The sequence below is a fragment of the Quercus robur genome, chromosome 12 (assembly GCF_932294415.1).
Source record: "Quercus robur chromosome 12, dhQueRobu3.1, whole genome shotgun sequence".
Classification (NCBI taxonomy): Eukaryota; Viridiplantae; Streptophyta; class Magnoliopsida; order Fagales; family Fagaceae; genus Quercus; species Quercus robur.
Window position 1 is genome coordinate 42,567,632 of NC_065545.1, and position 22,242 is coordinate 42,589,873.

Here is a 22,242-nt window from a genome sequence, read left to right on the forward strand (position 1 = left end):
ACAGCGAAACAATAGGAGAGTAAATCCCAAGATATTACATTTGTTCTTTAAATGACCAATTTTTTTAGAGGGCATCATTCACTATCTTTTAAATAAAAGTTACCTGTTTCAAAGATTACCCTCATTTAAAACTAAATAGGACGAAAGGAGTATCAAACAACATATCGACCTTTTCTTATCAGATCACAACTCTCTTATTCTATAAGAATCCTATACATGAAGTTGTCACTGTACTACATACATTCTGTTCTACATGTGATGCCATACATTGTGTTACACTCAATTGTGTACATCAGTACACATGGGATGTTACATGCTGCAATTCCAATATTGCAGAAATGAGGTCTTCAGAGGGACAGAGAAAAAAGGTGCTGCCTAAGAATTCAGTGCTGTGAAAATCTCTAGGATCCCAAGCCTTTTCCCATACTGCATGGCCAACCAAATGACAAAAGAGAAGTATATCACAAGAAAACCAGCACGCTTCAAGTGGACTGAATTGACAGCCTGAGAGAGCACCCTTGGTGACCAGATGTGGGGCAACCACAATTTCATTTGATGTATTAGCCTAATGAAGCTGATGGTGATCAAGGAAGTTGAAAAACCAGCTACAACTCCAGCAATCATTTCCCACCTCCAATACTTGGCTCCTCCCCTGATGGAAAACGAGGACTGTAATATTTTTATGGACCTGACATTATAAGAACCACCAATGATTATTAAATAATTAAGAAAGAATCACTCAAAAGCCGCACACAAAAACATGCACTCATGCTACTAAATACAGACATTTTAATTACATGATACGCTACTGAACATTTATGAAGAAGATGGATAATATCAGAGAATCTTTAATCAGATTTTTTTTTTTTCATTCTTATTCTTTTTAAAAAGAATATTAAAATACAAATATCAACAACGTTGAATTCTGGTGCAAAGACGGGAGGGGTATGAATTTTATAGCAATATGCACCAGTAAATGGTGAAAGGCTCCGATCTAAACCCTGTAAACATATGAACCATAGAAACACTACAAAGTCAGCACCCTAGAATGTGGCTGGCAGAGTGAATTGTGGAAAGCCCATCTTTGATGGCATAAACATATGAACCATATAAGAACTCAATAAAAGTGCACCCTGCAGGGGCTGGCTGGCCTATTACATAATTTCAAATGAAACAAACCATATTGGACAGTGTCTGTATCCACTTCACAATTGATAGAAATAAATTTACGAAGTCCTATAGGGCAGAATTATGCCAATCCCAATTTAATTGGGAAAAAGGATTGGTTAATTTGGTGTTGAAACTTGAAAAAAAAAAAAACAATTAAGATGATTATCTAATTGAGGAAACATAGCTACATTGCAATCTGGAAGGTATAGAAAACAAAATCATCACTAAGGAAAAAAAAAGTGTGGAACTAGTTAAGATTATCTCCAACCAAAATAGCGATGCTCAAAGCTTTATGTGACAGTCACTGGATGAAGTTCCCGGAGAAACTTAAAATTTAAGTCTTTTACTAATAGAGCTAAATACATGGTAATCAAGTTGTAGCTTTTTCCAGGCTCTGAATGGACACGGGAGGGAAGAAGAAGATTGAACAAACCTCTCCCTTGTTAGAGCTGAAGAAAAAGCAATATCTTTATGAAAATTTTAAAGAAACAGGAAGATGGCCCTAAGATGTGAATATTATACAACACCAATGAATAAAGTGTCACATAGATGATCTCACAAAAATATTCTGGATGTGGACCCAAGATACATATATTATATCTTGATGTAGTACAAAGAGACTCCAATGACAAAGGTTAAAAATATGTGGTAGCCAGTCCAATGGCTGAAAACATGGATTTTAGGCTTGACAAGACTGAATCATGAAAGCTAAAGGTGATTGGTAACAAACTTATTATAGCAGGAATTTTCCATGGGCAGCATGTATTTGAGGGGAATTAGGGTTTGCTTGAGTTAGGAATTTTATGGTGGAAAAGGCTGGAATGAAAAATTGGATCAAAGCTTAATTACGAAGTAATAGATGGATATGTTTTAGAGTTTTGAGGTAAGGAAGAAAATCAGATCTGGTTCTTGGTTGGGAACAATAAATTGGGAGTTGTAGATCTAATTTGTGGATTTGGAGAATAATAAATGTAGGTTGTGCTAGCCTAGGGTTTCCATCCATTGGATTTTAAGGTCAGAGTGTATTGTTTGGAGGATGGAGGAATTTTTGGAAATTAAATAGTAAAGTAGAAGGAGGAAAAGCAGAAGAACATAGATCTAGGCATTGCACCTAGTTTTCTTTAAGCATTACATTTCCTTGCATCAGACGTTAGAGAAGGAATGAATAAATATTTATAGAAAACTAAATCAAACCCTGATAAAATTTGGACTCCACAGGCTTTGACTACTAACCCAAATTAACTAGTAAAATCCCATAAATGAAATTCCAATAACATAATAAACCCAAAATAAGACCCATGGACAAAAACAGCAGTGGTGGGTGGTTGGGTAATTGTAAAGTGCAATTTTTATTTATTTTGTTTTAGAGAAATAGAAATTGAGTGCCAAACAGATTTTTGGGGTTAAGAAACACTTAGATACTGTTTTTGAGAAGAATTTCACAAAACACCTAGAAAACAAGTTTCACAAAACACCTAGAAAAAAATGACCAAATAGGCTCTAAATTTCCAAGACTACACACTAGACAGGTAGAATACCCTTTTTAACATTGAACAGCAAGAAAATCAAGGAGAAATAAGAACCTAAGGCCCCGTTTGGTACACCCACTCAAACATATATTTTCAGTTTTTAAACAACATTACACATATTTCCACATACTTTTTCACCCACACGTATTTCCACATATGTTTTCAAATAACAAAACACATGTTTTTAAGTGCATGTACCAAACACCCCCTAAATTTTTAATGTAGAAATAAAAGCTACCAAACCAGCAACTGACCAGCCTAAAGAAATGCCTTGAGTTCCAGCTAACCTATCCAAGGATTGCACTGATTTCTCTTTGAAAGATTTATCAAAGCCCTTACATCCTACACATGACAACTACAATGATTTTTCCATAGGTACGAGTTGTCTAGTGAGTAATATAGGACATGTCAATTTGAAGAAACATGCAGATAAACAAGGGAAGCTTGAAGTCACAATCAAAGGAAATATGTTAAATAATCAATGTATTCAAAAGGTGCCATTTGTTCAAGGATTAGAAGGGCAGAAATCACTCAAATACCATTCTCAATAAAGTCAAAGTTCAAACAAAAGATCTTGTAAAGAAGTAAGACCTTAAAGAGATGGACACTACTGATGAGGTTAAAATTGAACAAACAAAATATAAAAAACTTAATGCAAAGACAAAGTATATAAAGGCCCAAGCATGTTATTCCCGAGCTCATGTTGCATATTAAAGCATCTGAGGTAGCAAGGTTTATTGCTTACACCAATTTTTCAAGATATTGATTTTGTCATACCTGAAAAGATAAATAATTTAGTTGAAATGGTGGGTATATCATTATCATCATTGCTACCTCAAACAAAGAAAAGAAAGAAATTTAAATTCAATCTTTTTATATAATGTCAAGGATGCAATTCAAGAAACCAAGATTCTTTTTTACTTCAACACTTCAAAACTCGATGATTAGTTTTCTCCAACTAGGGGAGAATTACGTAAGCAATGAGAAGTCAATATAATTTTGAATTTATTTTAATTGTCAAGAGCAATTATATAATATTTTTACTTACTTGACATGGGTCCATGGGGTCTTATTTTGGGGTTTGACCATTTTATTGGGTTTTATTTGTGAGTTTAGTTCTAAAGTTTGAGCTTATTTATCAAAGCCCAAGTAGTCCAAATCTTATTAGGGTTGGGTATTAACCATCTCTTTATATGGATATAATGCTTTCTATTCTATAGCGAAGAAGAACAAGTTTTCTAAATTTTTATAAGTTATGAAACTTTGTTTGAGGTTTGTGTGATACAACCTTCACTGAGGTGTGATGCCAAGGAAATCCTAAGTGCGATGCCTAGAATTTTATTGTTTTCCTTTTTTGTTTCTTAAATTCCTAGCAACTTAAAACCTTACAAACACACATTGGTTTGTCACCTTTCAAACCCTAAAACCCAAAACCCTAAATCACTCACCATCAAACAACCCCAAATACCCCATAAAGAACAAAAAACAGTTAATGGCTTACTGTTTACAATCCTGGAACTGCAACCCAACTCTCAAAATTTTCCCTTCATTTCATCCCCAAGTCCTTCTATTTCTTTTTAGCATTAAAAGCCCTATCTTCCTTACTATTTTCTAGCCTTTTTCCCACCAAAACCAAAGCTTAAATTCCAAGCAGTCCAGAACTACCAGACCTAATTTGGCTATATTACTCTTTTTCCTACGTCATCCTATCTATTTGCCATGAGATATGTTTGTAAGATAAGACTTAAATTAGCCACATCAATCATAAGGTTAGATATTACCCAAAAAAAAAAACTGTTGTTTTATCCAAGATATAAAATTCACAGAGAGAGACCACAGAAAATGCAATTTGTTGATCAATGCTATCAAAGACTCAAAGACCATGCCAAAGAAGAGGAATGTATCATTTACGGATGTGGACAAAGACAGTAACTACAAAGACAAGGAGATGCACCGGACCCACAAATTGCCAAGGGCTAGTGCGTGCCGCCAAAGACGATATTTTTTGGTTCTAGAAATGTTGGGAGGACACCAAAGGGAGTGGACCTATACCAAGTAAAAAATGATATCTAACACAAAAGATTGTTCCTCTTTTTCTTTTTTTTAAGAATTAAACAAAATGTTGTGCTTATAAAAATAAAAAATAAAACAAAGAAAAAAGAACTAAACAAAATGTTGTATTAGAAATGATGCCTAACGGTTAGTCCCAAAAGGTAACGGCAGCAATGCTGCTCCACAAGACTATAATATAATCAATGTTTTTATTGAATTTCAAGCCACACACCATATTGATCCTCATAAATGGAAATTCAAAGTCTCTCTATCCCTCTTCCCCTATGTTGATTCAACTGCTGTTGCCAGCATAAAATGTCTGTTTTCTAAAATATTCAACCGCGCCATTGAGATGGGTAAATTTAGTCCGTCTAATTATACACAAATGATGCAGCAAGATCCGATCTTTTTAACTGGGCTTAGTCTATTTCAATCCAAATGGAGAGGATCTCAATCCTTGCACTTGACCTTGCTAAGGTAGACTATCTTTACTTAACTACATCAATAAGTTCCATTCAACTAGAGTACGACACATGGATGCAGATCTGCTAGATGGAACATCAGCCTGGTCTGCATAGTAAATGCTTCCACTCTAATATCATTTTTCAGTACAATATCCCTTCTATGAGTAGCATGAGGGCATATGCCCTCCAAGCCAAGAAAGTACAGCCAGTCTTTATCGTTGACCTCAAACTCTCTTACCCAACCAATTTCATAACTTGATGATCTAATCTAATATCATTCCTGATCATCACATAGCAAGAGCCATAATTTGACATTCTCTGTCAACTAACTGACATACGCTCTACTGCAAGTCCAAATTGCAGCCCTAGAGTTCACAATTGCTTTTTACTAGAGTTTGGAGTACTTTATATAAACAAAAACTTAAGTAGAGCAGGCAATCATCAAAAAAAGCCAAAAGAAATGGAAAGGGTAACCTATTCAGCCAATTAATTATGCAGGAAATGTTGGCGTGAAAACAGAAATCTGAGGGAACATAATTAACGAAAGAGTTAAATACCCGTCCTTAAGAACCTTAACAGTAGTGTAAAGTAGTGGGAAAGAGCTTTCAACCACAAGAAACTAATAAAAGCAGGTTAAGGAGAAAATAAAGATTGAACCAAGAAGAGTGGAAAATAAAGTCTCACCAAGTTTGGAGTATGTATTATCTTTGATATCATAAAATTTTTAGAAGAAAGATCAGTACATCCAGAAACACAGTAATAGAACACATAAAAAGAAGGAAAACGGGGAAATACCAAAGAAGAAAGAGAGAAAAAGGCAACAACAAAAAAAATGGTGAAGGATGGAGATAGATTAAGGAGGAAGAAGCCACTAGGTTCAATTTTCCAAGCAGTCCAATCAAAACAGCAAAACAATTTGGATAAAAAACCAGCAATGTGAATGAAAGAAACCCTCCATCCAAATCAAGCCACACATAGAACAAACAATTATTAGGGAATTTTAGGGAATCTACTTACAGGATGGAATATCGTCTAATCATCTCAATGGTAGATGGATCTTTTGCTTGGCAACTGAAAAAACCATCGTGATATAAGCTCACTTTGGAAATGCCAGATTGGTACCAGCAGTCATACGTTCTATTCACCTAAAAGCAAGTTCACAAGTGTATAATTATCAACTAATCCAAGAGAAATAAAAAAAGAAAATAAAGACGGCTTAAACGTAGATACACAAAGCTTTGCAACCCCCTACCTTAAATTTATCTTTGGTCAACCATGCAGCACCAAAGTTAGGCCTGCAATTAAGAGGAAGGGCTTCATTTGGAGCTTCAGCAAACGCAAGCTGCGTCTGTCCTGAAGAATGATCTTTGTACTCCACCTAAAATTGTTACAAAGAAATTTTGATACTGAGCAACGTAGCTACCTACATACATAAATATACGAATTCATACATATATTCAAATGCATGTACATATATATTATACGCACCACCAATGAGCTCTAGCTCAAACAAGAAGTCCTCCACTTGATAGAACAAAGTAAAGGGTATGTATGTATGTATGTATAATTGATAGCTCAAACACTAAACTAAAGCAGCACTTGTTTTTCAAAGGAAGTGGTTTTTATTTCAAAACAAACAATAAACACCAGTATAGGAATAGGACAATGGAACATCTCAGTGAGACGAGTTAGTACTGATAATTAATAAAAACAACATAGACAGATAGATAGATAGATACCTTAAAAACTGAAGCCCAATAGTAATCATAGCGGCAGCGAAACTTATTGGTATGAAATGGGTAAAACACATTCTTGGCTTTATAATTTAACAGTCCAAGTTCACACACCTGAGACGACCTAAGATCCACACCTTCAATATATTCAATATATTCATATTGCTTAGAATAAATTTCCAAATCATATAACCCAAAAAAAATAGATAATAATAATAAAAAATACTCACTGCTGGATACAATCTTGCACTGGGAGGGCAAGGAAATTGTACTATCACTATCAGTTGAAGATGAAGATGAAGATAAAGCAACGTAAAACCAAAGGGCAAAGAAAATAAGGATGAAAGGAAAGACAAGGCCCAGAGTGCATCGCAGCACCGCAGAGGCTACTCCCCTCCTTTTCGTCCTTCCGACCTCCACCTCCACCTCCGCCTCCTGCGAATCCATCAACACTTTACTTCTCCGCTAAAGCAAATTCAATGAATATATAATGACTTTTTTTGGGAGTTGAGTTAAAGTGCCGACCACCGGACCATTTATCCGGTGAGCTGTGCTTCTGAGACCAGAGTGAGTCCAGAGGGATTTTTGTCTGTTTTTTTTTTTTTTTTAATGGGATTTTTGTCTGTTTTATTATACCTGTGATGGCTTATTATACAGTATTTAAAAGTGTATTTTTTTTAGTTAATTTAAGATACTGTTCTTCATTCTTTCACCTTTTTCTCCCTTTTATTTATTTATTTATTTTTTTAACTCTTTAAGTCTTATTAAAATCTTCTCAAAAATAATAAATAAATAAAACAAAACCCAAAAATCAAAAAAATAGAATTCAATATAGAGGCTTTAATGAACCTTGTTTTGTTGTTTTATAGTGGAAGGGGAGGAGGGCTTTGCAAAGGATATTTTACCTTTACTATTGAAAATGTATCTCATCAAACAGTCTTTTATTATGATCTCTCTCACAATATGACTTAAGCATGTTATAAGAGTGATGTCTCATAAGAATGTATTATAAAATAAATTTTTACTCTTAAACCTCTCTTCTTCTTCTTTTTTTCCTTTTTTTTTTTTTTTGTTTCTAAAAAAAACCTATTCTTTTTATTATTCCAAATTAGAGGAATTTAAAAGAAAGAAGTTGTAGACTCCTTATTTTGTACCCAACTTAAGTCCCCATTCCCCAATGACAATATCACTAAGTTGTAATCTTTACTTTCTACTAGCCTTTGAGCACATGTGTGAGCACGTGCTCAAATGCTCTTCTATTTTTTGGATAAAAATTAATAATTTGAATTCATTATAATTTGGGATTAGTGCATTTCCTAATCATAAAATACCTAGGGGTGTGATGAAAAAAATATTTCATCCACAAATACATAACACTCATCACACCCCTAGATATTTTATGATTAGAAAATGTAGTAATCCCAAATTTTAATGAATTCAAATTATTAACTTTTACCCAAAAAATAGAAGAGCCTCTGAGCATGCGCATAGGTATTTTATGATTAGAAAATGTAGTAATCCCAAATTATAATAGATTCAAATTGATTTGAGATATTTTCTAATAAATAGTAATAATAATCCCTTAAATTAAAATTTGATAGGTTTTTTAAAAGAAAAATTAGAAAGGGATAATGATAAGTTAATGAATAATAATCATAACCTAAAAAATAAAACTAGGCAAAAAAATTAATGAATTTTGTAGGGAAAAAGTAATGAATAATTTCATTCCAAATTATATAGATTTGATAAATTTCAAATTAAAATGTTACCAAAAGTGATAACCTTGGGAGATTTAAAAAATATAGTGGTTGAGAATTTGAAAAATATAGTTGCTAGAAATGAATAAATGAAAAAAATTTACAAAAGAAAAAAAAAATTACCCAATACTTGATTTCTTGAAAGTAACATACCATACAAAAAAAAAAAAAAAAAAAAAAAAAAAAAAAAAGATAAACCACTCCACAGTTTATACTCTAAATACTAATTACTATCTTAAATATTTATAATATACTTAATAATATAAAATTTACAAAAGAAAAAAAAAAGTTAAAAAAAAATTATCCAATACTTGATTTCTTGAAAGTAAAGCACCATACAAAAAGAAAAAAAAAAGATTAATCACTCTACAATCCACAATCTAAATACTAATAACTATCTTAAATATTTATAATCCACTTAATAATATAAATTTACAAAAGAAAAAAAAATGTGAAAAAAAAAAAATTTACCCAATACTTGATTTATTAAAAGTAAAGCACCATACAAAATGAAAAAAAAAATGAAAAAAAAAAAGATAAAGATAAATAACTCCATTATCCACAATCTAAATACTAATTACTTTCTTAAATATTTATAATCCACTTAATAATATAAAATTTACAAATGAAAAAAAAAATTTACCCAATACTTAATTTCTCAAAAGTAAAGTACCATACAAAAACCAAAAATTTTAGGATTAATGAACATAAAAAATTTAAAAAATATGGGTAATTTACACTTTCTACCTAATAATATTCTTACAAGACTTTTTAAAGAGTTAAAAAAAATAAGAATAACTATCAATAATATTTAAATTATATACGTAAGAATTATATTATGCATTTTAATGTATATATTTTAAGTATATTCATGCATATGCATTGGGTTACAAGCTAGTTAATATTAATAAACTTCAATTACTTTCATTTCAAACTTAATCAGTTCCAAATTTACCCCAATTAAACTAGCCTCTGAGCATGCACTCATGCATGTACTCAGAGGCTCTTCTATTTTTTGAGTAAAGGTTGTTAAGGTACAAATTTTTGGGCCCTAATTTCATTAGTCCACTCACAAAAATATATACCCACACAAGCCCATAAACTATTTTGAGCCCACATAAATATTTTCCACAAATATTCCATATATAAGCCTCATAAATTATCTTAGGCCCTCTCACACATATTACCCACATATTATCCAACTTGGGTTTTCAGAAAAATACCTATCATATTGTTACCAAAATTGGACCGCAAAATTATACTATATCCAAAAAAAAGCCCAAAATCATTTACCTTGTGGGAAAAATCCAAAAGGCCCAACAAAACTCTTTCATAAAGCTCATTGCTACACAGCACCTGTTAAAAGCCCGTTGCTACACGGCACCTGTAAAAGCTCATTGCTACACGTCACCTCTAAAGCCCTTTGCTACACAACACCTCTAAAAACCCGTTGCTACACGACACCTCCAAAGCCTGTTGCTATACAGCACCTCTAAAAGCCTGTTACTACACGGCACCTCTAAAAGCCCGTTGCTTCACAGCGCCTCTAAAACCTGTTGCCACACGGCACCTCTTAAAGCCCGTTGCTACACGACAATATTTTCACAAAATTTTACAAAGCCCAAATGCTATTTTGGCACTATTTTACAATGCCCAAATATTATTTTGGCACTATTTTACAATGCCCAAATATTATTTTGGCACTATTTTACAAAGCCCAAATACCAATTTGGCGCCTATTTTATAAAGTCCAAATATTATTTTGGCACCTATTTTATAAAGCCCAAATACTAATTTGGCACCTATTTTATAAAGCTCAAATCTATTTTGGCCAAAACAATTACATTATACTCAAAACCCAAAATTATTTCTTGGCAAAATATATACTAAAGTCCCTAACTCATGGGAAATATAGATTACTCATCTCTCAAAAATATTTCTTTCACAAAATGTATGGGAACTATGCTTATTTTTCCACAATCAACTAACTACAAAAGTTCATATATATTACCTATGGCAAAACCATTCATTTTTGTAGGGATGACCAAGCCCAAATAAGCTCAACTACAAAGTCCAGCTGAGCCAGCCCAACTCATATACAGATCCCAGCAGTTGAAGCTCATGTGAGCTGACCAGTCAAGTCTCAGCACAACCTGACAGTTGGAGCCCATCACCATCAGTTCCAGCTTGTCCAATTAGATCAGAAGAGGGACATGTGTTCAGTAGGGGTTAAACCCTTCCTTCCTAAGTTCATTTTCATCATTTCTCATGTGACATAAAGCTGAGGTGACATGACAAAAAACTGAGAAGCTTCAGCCAGCTATATCTCCTTCCTTCTCTAACCCATTCGATCAAGGACTAAGGGCAGCCATAATCAGGCCATGAAAGTTTTTGGAACAACTTGAAATCAGTTCATTATCATGCAAAAAATGTGTATTTTCTGGTTCATGGACCAAGCACATGAACCCAAATGGGAAAACTTAGGACAATGTGGTTTGGAGGGCACCAAAAGGATCCCAGCAGAGTTCCCAGCATAAGGCTCCAAGATTGACACCTAGCTTGGGGCGATACAATCTGCCCTAGGAGCTCTGATTCTAGTAGCAGCAAAACCAAGATCATTAGCCTAATATATGCCTTAATCCCATTAGCTGAGGACAAATCAGTATTTAATACCAAGTTGAAACCACAACTATTATTACCCAAAACAGTAAGAACATTCTAAAAGCTGAGCTTACCATTCTTGGTCCAAATCCTAGGAACGATTCTCTAAAGATCTTTTGAAGATTGAGACTGATTTAGCAGAAATTATTCGCTAATCACCCCCTAAAACTCAACTATAAATAGAAACTCTCCACCAACACTTCGGAGGAGGGACGGACGAAGAAACACAAAAATAAGGAAGAACTCTCTGAAAAACTTCCCTAATCTCTTTTTCTTAATTCTCTAAAAGCTCTTAGTGAGGTTCTGAGTCTCTGACTTCTTAGTTTTAAACTTAGAAACTGGGCTCTTAAGCCTATAGCTCACAAACACCTCTCACTTCTCTACTTATAAGCTTTACCCGTCCCCAGCAAAAAGTCCCAACAGTTTCACTAAACATTCTCTCTCACTACTCATACTACCTGAGATGTCCCTCATTACTCACTACTCATACCAGATCCATGAGCATACCTTGGCACCATAATGATCTTGCTACGCTAGCTGGAATCTCTCTCTCTTTCCCTTCGTCTCACACTAAGTTTTCCTAATTATTTATTATAGTAGAGCTCATAATATTCATTTACTCATTTACTATTGAATGTTATTATGTAACTATCACTATAGAATTTTTCTCTCATATTATTGTGTTAGAAGACTCTTCTCTAGAGCCAATGGATTATGAGTTTGAAAATGTGGATACTTTCCTTAATCTGTGAAATAGCTAATAGTTGGAGGTTTATTCTGTTTTGTCTTACTTTACTGTTGGGACATTTTACCACTAAGCTATTTTATTGTAGAAATATTTTACTGCTGGACTATTTCTTGCATTATGCTTTTTAATCATGTTGACGTGTCTGCTATAGGAATTGTTTATGGGTCATTCTTGTCAGTCTCAACCTAAGCCCAAGGTATAAAATAAAGTGAATTCTTTGGATCTTCACCAATAGCCTTTGGGCCGTACCTTGAGTCCATCGTCGAGTTTCGTTTTAGACTCCCAACCCAACACAAATCTCATTTGTCGGAAGAAAAAACTTTTTCGCCCCCGACAAAGGTTAATAATTTGAATCCATTATAATTTGAGATTACTACATTTTCTAATCATAAAATACCTAGAGGTGTGATGAAAAAAATATTTCATCCACAAATGCATAATATTCATCACACTCCTAGGTATTTTATGATTAGAAAATGTAGTAATCTCAAATTATAATAGATTCAAATGATGAATCTTTACCCAAAAAATAGAAGAGCCTCTGAGTATACGTGTGAGCGCGTGTTTAAAGACTAGTAAGTGGATAAAGTAATTTGAAAATCAGTAGAAGAGTGATCCTATTTTTTAGGCAATATTTTAGTAGGAGTTAAAGTTGTATTTTTACCGAATTATTCTTTAATTTTATCTCTACTCAAACATAGGGATATAGAGGCATTTTTAAACAAAAACAAAAAAGAAAAAAAAAAAAGAGGATCTCAGACAAGAGAAGCCTCTTAAATAGTACATACTACATAGTATAGGAGAAGCCTCTTAAATAGTACATACTACATAGTATAGATAGAAAAACAAAGGGAACTCCTTAAATAGTAGTATAGATATATCTCACGCACGTTTAATATATTTTTTCCTAAAAACTAGCATACACTAAACTCAGTAGTTTACTCATTTTCAAATTCTAAATTTTAGTTTCTTAAAATTTCCTTTATGTGTAATCTCATTAACAATAGATAAATTCAAATTGAAAAATTATATTAAACTCAAAAAAAAAAAAAAAGTTTAATTTTTTTCACTTAAAATTTCCTTTATGTGTGATGAAGTTAGTTTTATTTATTTATGCTTTATTTGTTTCAATGGAAAATTTTGTGTAAAGATAATTTTTTCATGTTTTTCACTGTTTGGTAGTATAAGAAAAAATGAGTTAAAGGAAAACTATTTTTGATTAACAGAAAAAGTATGATTTATTTTTAGCGATTGTTTTCCATTAAATTTTTTTAGAAAACAATTTTATATCATAATAAGTTAAATAAGAGAAGTTAAAATACTGTTTTTTAACTTATTTAAAGTTGCAGTCCAACGTAAAAAAATAAGATAGTTTTATAGAAAATATTTTTAAGAATTTTCTAAAAATTGCGGAAACAAATTGAGCGTTATATTTCATTTCGTTTTATCACACGATCTTGGAACAAATAGTGTTCAAGGCATTTATAAGCGTACTACCCCACTCTGTGGCTCGTGCGTCACACATAACAGAGGTTAAAAAATGTTATCCGTAACCACAACTGCATTTGTTTCCAAGGTTCCGATTGCTTTTCCTTCTCTTCCACCACCAAATCCAAATGTAAGTACGTGCGGAATAAACAATGATGGGCAAATTGGTCTTCAAAGAGTCACTGCGTCTAAAACTAATAGTCTCAGACTCAGACTAGTCACTAACTCGGTTTCTGGGGATAGCAGTGCCTCAGTTGACGTTGATGTGCCATTCCCTAGTGATTATTTTGAGCTTCTTCAACAAGTAAGCTTCTTTTGAAGTTATTCATAACTTTTGGTGTGTGATAATAATAATAATAATAATAATAATAAAAATAAGCTTTTTGGTTCAAGTTTCAAATTTGGGTGTATATTTGTTGTTTTTGTCGTTGTGTTGCATTTTTTGCATGTACCCATTTGATCGTATTTTAGCTGTACGTAGTATCAGGCTTCTTTTTCATCATGAATAGTTGTATACGAGGGAGGGAATTTTTTATTTTTATTTTTGAAGATTGGTGTTTCAGGGAAAAACTTTGTTGTGGATCAAATAGTTTCCTTTTTAATATGAGGTGGGAGATGAATGATGATGTGCCAATTCTACCTATAAATTTAACCAAGTAGCACTTGATGATAATGGATGAATCAAACTTAGATGAAAAATGGAAGTACAATGAAAACTCAAATGGAACCTCTTGGAATCTTCAATTAATTGATTAGGATTTGTTTGAATGAATCATCTTTCCTTAGTTGCTATTGCATTACTAAAATTTTATCTTTTTGGGCTATTTAACAATGGACAGGCCAGAAAAGCAACTGAATTGGCTTTAAAGGATAACAGACAGTTGATGGTGAGTTAGTACTGGGTAATTTCCATTTGACTGAAAAATGAAAGCTACGAGGTCAATTGTGGGTTGTGACCAAAAAAGTATCTATTACAGGAGATTGAATTTCCAACTGCCGGACTTGAATCTGTACCAGGTTCCCTCCAATTGCCTTGTGTTATATATATATATATATATATATATATATATAACTCATATATTGCCTATAACTCTATGTAACTCATATATTCCCATCATCTTATATTGCCAATAACTCTATGTAACTCGTATGTGTCAGGTGATGGGGAAGGAGGAATAGAAATGACTGGAAGTATGCAATTGATTCGTGAATTTTGTGACAGCTTCATAAATCCAGAGAAAGCCACACGCACCAGAATCGTAAGCTTCTTCGTTTAGATCAGTACTCTCTACTTTGTCATTTGTGGTGAATCAATGCTTCACATTATTCTGAAAATAAGTACAAGATATGGGAGTCATTAAACCGGACCTTAAAATCCTTTCAATTACATATTAGAGAAGATGCTATTTTCTTTGACCAGCTCTGTGTCTTCTGTTTGAACTCATTGATCAATATTTCAAAAGCTATGTATGCTTCCCATAACTGATAAAGAGACTACTTTTCATATTGTAAAATGATATGTAATTGAAAATTATATATTCTCTGATCTGTTAATTGCTTCTAACATGAATTATAGCGTTTTTGAACTTATTTACGATGGATTCTATTGCAGTTTTTATATTAACAAGTAAGTAATTATATAAATTGAGGAACGATAAGGAGTAAACTAATGACTATAGATATGATAAAGATCTAAATCTAACTGTAAACGAAGTATATTCTGTAGCTTTATCTAAATGTTTTCTCGAGAATTGTGAATCAATGAAATCCAACTGTAATGTTCTCTGCATAGTTTATTTGACTCATATCCTCGGTTAGTTGGACTGTTTTTATTGATACTAGACCAATCTATGGCAAAGCTTGCAGATGCAAGGGGGTTTGTGAAATGGCAGTAATTATGGATGCTTCAACATATGATCTTAATTAACTAGTATATTTTATTCCTGTGTGACAGTCACAACAACATTTCATATTCTAGCCATTTTCTTATTGGGCTTTTATTCTCTCATGTCAGTTTTTTCACATTGGTTATTGCACATCCACTTTTATATATTAAAATGTGGACATTCTCACATCAATTATAGATGTGTGTGAAATAATGAATGTAAACCAATGAAATGAATCACGAACACAGACACAGGTATGGATACGACACGGTGACACAAGCAATTTATGAAAAATTATAACATGAAACAACCAGTACGACACCAGTATGACACAGGTACGACATGTGTACAGCACTCTAAATGAAGTGTTTGTGCTTCCTAGATGTAAACTAGTGTGAAAGGATATTTTCCTTTTCTTATTTTTGTCAACTTGTTTCAACATCACCATTAGATGTGTAGAGGTTTGGATGTGAGTTAAATTTGTCCCATCTTAGTTCTCTCATAGTCTTCTTTGAAATTGGCAGCAATAGAATTTCATGTTGAAATATTTTTCAGTTCTATGTGATACTGTGGAATTAGGAGAGGATGAGACATTGAGAGCTTCCATGTCCATTGCGTTGCTACAGACATTTCCTTTGTGAGGGGCTCCATAGGTATGGTTTTGTGTGGGGAAGTGATACTTCTAACATTGTTCTGCAACCCAAAAGAGAAAGAAAAATGAAAAAGATTGTACGTGCAAGTAATTTGGTAAAGTTACCAAGAATATGTTTTGGGATTTGAAAGCTTTGACAACAGATCAAGTGCTAAAAGAGCGGTATGACAGTTTTTGGTGCAGTTGCTACCTTTTGGGATCATGGTAGTGACAAAGATGATACATGGAATCTTTACACAAACATTGAATAGTTATTGGGAAACCAACTTAAAATGTTTTTAACTTTTGGAGATATGCTATCAAATGGTACTGTTAATTAATTAGTTTACTGGAAGCTCATATTGGGGTCTTTTTCCTCCTTTTTTCTGCTCTTTTACTTTCCCTCCTCTATTTCTTTGCCACAGTTTTTTTTTTTTTTTTTAATGTTAAATTGGTCAAAAATTTTATTAATTGCATCTGATTCAACATTTAGTGACTGGCTAACTTTAATAAAATGATATATATTATTGAATCTACATTTTTCCTTAAGAATTCCAAAATAGTTTTTTGGATCTCTTTCAGTATAGGAATGATGAAAATATAGGAAACAAAAGAAATAAATAAGAGAAGAGGGAAACATTGCTGTTATATATTTTTCCTAAAGATCAACCCTTAGGATTGCAAATATCAAATTAAGACTGGGGAGTAGCATCATTGCAGATGGGGTTTAGCCATGGAAAGGGCCAAAAGTTTGATTGGACAATTGGTTTCAAGGCATTTTATTTATTTATAAGGTTGGCCTTATTGATTAATGTGTAGTTACTTACACTAGTTGCAATCTTTTGTCTTATTAAAAATTCTCTTTTGCTTTTGTCTGTTATCTAAATTTATTATCATTTTATTATTTCATAGTTTATAATATGTGACTTTAATTTAAGATGCATCATAAGCACCATACTAGTAACACGGGCTAAAATCCCATTAAATGCTAACTTTCTTTTGTGCATCAGTAAAGAGCTGTGACCAAATAAGGCTTTAGTTCTCTGTTAACCCTAGTTGACTTTGGATGGCTTCCTCTGAATATACTTTGTCTATTGTAAGCTGTGTGGGAAAGAGTTTCAAACCGCGGCACCTAGGTTTCTTTGTTAGTGTGCTTTTGTGAAAGTCTTTGGGTATATATGGGCTTATGAATTTCTTGAAAGAGTTCTTGTGCCATATTTGTAATCTTACTATTACTTGGTGACTTTCTCCTCTTTGCCACCCTTGGACATAGGCATATTGCTGAACTAAATAAATTCTTGCGTTCTGCATGTGTGCTTGTTGATTTATTTTTCTTTAACTGTTATTGGTTTGAATCCTTGAAATGCTACTTCACAATATTGTTATGTCTCATTAGCTGTATTTAATTCTAACAGCTAATTTATTTATACAAACCTTTACATAAAAATTTTCAGTTCTTCCCAGAGGCCAGTGAAGTTCAATTTGCAAGACAATCAGCCTTTGGAGGAGCCTCCTTTAAGTTGGACTATTTGACGAAGCCATCATTTTTTGAGGATTTTGGTTTTTCCGAAAAGGTGAAAATGGCAGATCGAGTGAAGCCAGAGGATGAACTGTTCTTGGTTGCCTATCCATATTTCAATGTCAATGGTAGCTTCAAATATCCCAACTTTTTTATATCACCCCAGAATTTTTATGTCTGGTATTCTCTTGCATTTCAGAAATGCTTGTGGTAGAAGAGCTGTACAAAGAAGCTGTTGAGAACACAGCCAGAAAACTGATTATTTTTAATGGAGAACTTGACCGTATAAGATCTGGATGTATCCTACGTCAAATTTACTTTTTTCTTTTATATACTTGATCTTGAATTTAGAGTACTCAGTTATTTGCTCAAGTTAGGTGCTAGGTAAAAGTTTCTCGATACACACCATTATATTGGGTTTTACTAAAGTAATAAGCACTCAATTTACTAATTGTCCATGATTGGCATTCTTCCATTCCTCTTCAAAAGCACCACTTGGAAGTGAAAAATAAAGATTTTCCTTTTGGTTGAAAATTCACATAGTTGTGCCCACTGGAACTTATTGGTGATTTGTCCCAAAATATAAAAAGATTCATAATGAAGAGTTGATTAAGTTGTATAGTGTTTCAACTTGCAAATGAATTATAAGAAGCAAGTTGGTCCACCTGCTGGATTCTGTAGTGCCTTTTTACTCTACTCAGACAACAATTGTTCTCGAAGAATTAATTGCTTTGTCCTGAGCTGGCCAAACTTCCAAACCTTGTGCCCAGTGCCCATGATGTAGACTTTTTGTTAGCATCTGCAGTATTAAATTGTGATTTAAGATCTACTCACACAACAATGTCCTTGAATGAATTAAGATTATCCATCTTTCTTCTACCCGAAGCTGGCCAAACTTTCCAAGACCCTCCTGCCTATGATGGAGACTGTATATTACATTCACAATTTCAAGGGACGCAATGGAGGAATCCTTTTCAGGTCTTGTAATGCCAATCACTGCAAATTACATGGTTTTATATAGTAGAATTTCTATTTTCTTTTACTTGTCAAGAAAAAAAAATTTGCTATTTTTTAGTGCTTTCAACACTTAAAAAAAAAAAAAAAAAATTGTGGGTAGTACTATTTTACTGCTGCATTGAACATTACTTTCTATTTTATTTTATTTTTTAAAATGTTTCTTTAGGTGCTACCCTGGTCCCTGGAAGGTCCTAAGAAAAGTGGGGAGTAAATATATATGTCTACATCAGCAGGAAGTTATGCCATCCCTCAAGGAAGTTGCCTTGGATATTCTAATCTCAGCTTGAGACGTCTGGTACAACCTATTCTTTGAGCAAGTTCAGTTTATTATACATTAGTAGTCAAGAAATTCCATGCTCCTTTTATATGTTTGACCTGTCAATTTAACAGAAAATAAATTCTTAAAAATTACTAATATTAATAGGACAAAACTTATATATAGTATCTTAGTTTCTGTTCTTTAGGTTCCTCTTTTAAATTTTAGCCACCTGTCTACTTAAATAAAAAAGCTAACAGCCATTTAACACCATATGGTTCTTTCTTTCTTTTTTTTGTTAGACATTAAAGCCCATTTAGAAAATCTTTGAATCCCATCCTCTTCCAATTTCTCAGTTCTCACCCAAAATCCCCAATCTCACACTTCTAAATCAATCTCAAGAAATGGGAACAACTTTCGCCACAGACCCCGCCCAAAGCTGATTTTTGTCAAGTTCTGGCTTGTGAAATGAATCTAGAAACTTTGCAGGCTGGATTTGTTGGGCACGCAAGAGTTTTAAACTTTAAAGTTGATTACAATCTCTTCAATGTTGGGCTCATGAAGCTCCACATTTCAAAATGCGAGACTCAGCATTAATGTTTATTCAAAACACATGCTGTTTATGCAAACCAGAGCAAAGTGAACATAAAGAAAGGAAATGAACCATTGTGTTTGATTGATTTCTGGATGCAAGAGACTGTGAAAGAGTTGGCAGCTTTAGCTGAAGTCGGCGAAACAACAAAAATATTTCTTTTTTGGTGCTGGACATTTTTTGTAGTTAGTACTCAGGGACTAATCAAAGAAAACATTGTTGTTTTTCTCAATCTGGGTTTTAGGGTTCCTGTTTTCAGATTTTAATTCATTTCCTTTGGGATTTTTAGGGGGGTTTGACTCAACATGCCTGACCGCAATTGAAGAAAAAATCTATGATGAAAATTCGTATTATATACCCCGATCCTTATGCCACCATTTCCTAAAGCAACGATGAAGAAGAATATGAGTTTAAGACAAATGATTCAATGGGTTTTATAGCAATGTCGAGGAGATTTTGCTTCTAGGACTTCAACATGATTCATATACAGATACTTGTCCACTGCCTCACACTGGACAGTGGACTTCGTCACTCCTCTGGGTTGTGATTCTCCAAAAGAAGTATGAGAAGATTGATAGTGAGAAGTTGGAAGACATTGGGGCTATGTGGTTTTTCTAAATGAGTTTTATTTTCTTAAGAGAAGAAAAGAACTAGACGGTGTTAACGCTCTGCTATATCTATTATTTAAATAGATAGGTGGGTGAATTTTAAAAGGGGTTCCTAAGGAACAATAGCTAAGGCATTATATCTAAGTTTTGCCCATATCAATATGAAAACACTAGCTGCAGCTGCACAGTCAGGGAAGGAATTTTCTTGAAGATCACATACCATCTTTTATTTATGTGTGTTTCTAAGCTTCATGATCAAATGCTTTGATTTCATAGGTTTCTTAGATAAAATTTTGTGGAGCAATCTACTGGCCAGTGTCTTGAAATAAATTTCCCGTTTGGTAATTTTCTTAGTATTTGGGTTACTCTATGGTACTATGACATTTTTCTATTGTCCCTTAAATTTATCTCCATTAGCTCCTGAATAATGAACTTTCTGTCTGCATGTTTTGTCTTGGAGGCGTGTTGTACATGTGTTTTCCTGATCCAACTGAATATTCATTCATTTCAATCTTTTGATTTATGTGCAGTTTTTTGAACTCAGCAAGTCTTTTCAATTAATATCTAGTTATTGAGACAAAAGCTAAGGTACACCATGCAGACTGACATATGCAAGTTTTAGCAGTCATGTTTCTTCTTTTCTCAGCTAAGTTAATTTAAGCATTCAATTTTAATTTGAATTGAACATCTTGGTCGCTGCAAGATATGGGGGCACAGAGTGCTCGGACTACTTGTACAGGGTGTTTTCCAAGAGGATCAAATCACCTTCCAGCTACATCATTCTTCTGTGTATTATTTATGAGAAAGCATGGGCAGAAAATCTAGGAGAACAGAAGCTGGTATTGCTCAATGGCTTTTAAATGTAAATACCAAATGTATTAGTGATATTTTGATATTAACATATGAAGAAAAACAATATCGTTAGATACTGATATTTCTTATAATTTTTAAGTTCTTACGTGATATTTTATTAATTCAGTAGTATTACTAAATGATGTGCGATGAAAGATGCTTTTTCTAATCAACTGCCATCCCGTTTGAGAAATGAGGCTTGTTTCAAATGACAGTATAAATGGAGTACCTAGAATTCTTTGATCCTAACAAGTTCATATTGCAGATTACTAAATGAGGCTTGTGTCTTTCTTGGTTTTGCCCATGCTCAAAAGGATTCATATGTCTCAATCCATCTATCAATTGTTAACTCATGCAGTGGCTAAAGGCTTTCGTCAAACTCAAACGTCACCTTGATGGAAACAGAGGTCGATACAAAGCCAGATTGGTGGCTAAAGGCTTTCATCAACAACAAGACCTTGATTTGGATGAGAGTCATGACTCATGAGACCTTTAGTCTTGTAATTAAACGTACCACAATTTGGTTCATTCTCTCTATTGTATTCCAATTCAAATGGTCTCTTCACCAATTAGATGTCAAGAATGCTTTCTTACAATGCATTCTAAAGGAAGAAGTCTGTGACACAACTCACTGGTTTTGTGGATTCTACTCACCCATATCAAGTTTTTTCGATTGCACAAGTCTCTATGGTTTCAAACAGGCTACTCTTATCTTTTACACTTGGGCATTCATGCCTTAAGTGCAAATCCTTCTCTTATGATCTATCATCACTACTCTTCAATTTTCTTACTACTCCTTTACGTTGATGATATCATTCTTACAAGCAATGATTCATCCTACCTCACTTCCTTAATTCAGAACTTGGGGTTTATCTTTGAGCTTAAGGACCTTAGTGCACTTCATTCCTTCCTTGGTCTCCAAACCCACTATACTAATGGTCTGTTTGGTCATCAATCAAAATATGCCAATAACCTTTTTATTCAACATAACATGTCTCATTCTAAACCCTGCAATAAACCCTGCATTCCCTCCACTGACCTAACAAATCAAATGGCTCTCCCTTATCTGATCCTGCATCCTATCATCTTCTCATCGGAACTCTTCAATAATTAACCTTCACTAGACAGATATTGTCTTTGCTGTTAACTAAGTTTGTTAATTCATGCAGTCCCTTATGTTTCATTCCATTGTAGCCAAATATAATTTTTTGATTACCTCAAGGTTCCCTTGATCTTGGCATCCTCATTAATCCTGGTCCTCTTCACCTATCTACCTTCA

At 33.5% G+C, this 22,242-nt stretch overlaps 2 protein-coding genes across 7 annotated transcripts; one reads left to right on the plus strand and one right to left on the minus strand.

Moving 5' to 3' along the window:
• Positions 1 to 150: 150 nt before the first annotated feature.
• LOC126709229 (uncharacterized) lies at positions 151 to 7,572 on the minus strand. 2 transcript variants are annotated; one of them, XM_050409366.1, is made up of 6 exons: positions 7,179 to 7,572; positions 6,955 to 7,085; positions 6,468 to 6,593; positions 6,233 to 6,360; positions 3,445 to 3,476; positions 553 to 688 (listed from the first exon to the last, which is right to left on the minus strand). In XM_050409366.1, the coding sequence occupies exons 1-6, from the start codon at positions 7,393 to 7,395 to the stop codon at positions 681 to 683; spliced, it is 642 nt and encodes a 213-aa protein (XP_050265323.1). In that variant the 5' UTR covers positions 7,396 to 7,572; the 3' UTR covers positions 553 to 680. The 2 variants fall into 2 exon arrangements, with proteins under 2 accessions (XP_050265322.1, XP_050265323.1); XM_050409365.1 differs by lacking the exon at positions 3,445 to 3,476 and having other exon boundaries at positions 151 to 688; positions 7,179 to 7,570.
• A 6,023-nt stretch (positions 7,573 to 13,595) lies between these two features.
• LOC126709186 (protein LPA3-like) lies at positions 13,596 to 21,644 on the plus strand. 5 transcript variants are annotated; one of them, XR_007649333.1, is made up of 11 exons: positions 13,596 to 13,906; positions 14,442 to 14,489; positions 14,580 to 14,619; positions 14,761 to 14,861; positions 17,574 to 17,766; positions 17,838 to 17,936; positions 18,499 to 18,616; positions 18,822 to 18,950; positions 20,388 to 20,452; positions 20,642 to 20,699; positions 20,815 to 21,156. XR_007649333.1 is itself a non-coding variant. In XM_050409310.1 (9 exons), exons 1-8 carry the CDS (start codon positions 13,655 to 13,657, stop codon positions 18,940 to 18,942), a joined length of 972 nt encoding a protein of 323 aa, XP_050265267.1. In that variant the 5' UTR covers positions 13,596 to 13,654; the 3' UTR covers positions 18,943 to 18,950; positions 19,793 to 20,375. The 5 variants fall into 5 exon arrangements, 1 of the variants encoding a protein (XP_050265267.1); XR_007649332.1 differs by lacking the exon at positions 20,388 to 20,452 and adding an exon at positions 21,229 to 21,644 and having other exon boundaries at positions 13,597 to 13,906; positions 20,815 to 20,950; XR_007649331.1 differs by lacking the exon at positions 20,388 to 20,452 and adding an exon at positions 21,322 to 21,644 and having other exon boundaries at positions 13,597 to 13,906; positions 20,815 to 20,950.
• The last annotated feature ends 598 nt before the right edge of the window (positions 21,645 to 22,242 follow it).

Coding starts and splice junctions, on each gene's coding strand:
- LOC126709229 (XM_050409365.1), bottom strand. CDS start 7,395: ATGGATTCGCAGGAGGCGGAGGTGGAGGTGGAGGTCGGAAGGACGAAA. Junction 6,361..6,467: donor TGACCAAAGATAAATTTAAG/GTAGGGGGTTGC, acceptor ACTTGCTTTTAG/GTGAATAGAACGTATGACTG. Junction 689..6,232: donor ATTAGACGATATTCCATCCT/GTAAGTAGATTC, acceptor TTATAATGTCAG/GTCCATAAAAATATTACAGT.
- LOC126709186 (XM_050409310.1), top strand. CDS start 13,655: ATGTTATCCGTAACCACAACTGCATTTGTTTCCAAGGTTCCGATTGCT. Junction 13,907..14,441: donor ATTTTGAGCTTCTTCAACAA/GTAAGCTTCTTT, acceptor AACAATGGACAG/GCCAGAAAAGCAACTGAATT. Junction 18,617..18,821: donor AATGGAGGAATCCTTTTCAG/GTCTTGTAATGC, acceptor ATGTTTCTTTAG/GTGCTACCCTGGTCCCTGGA.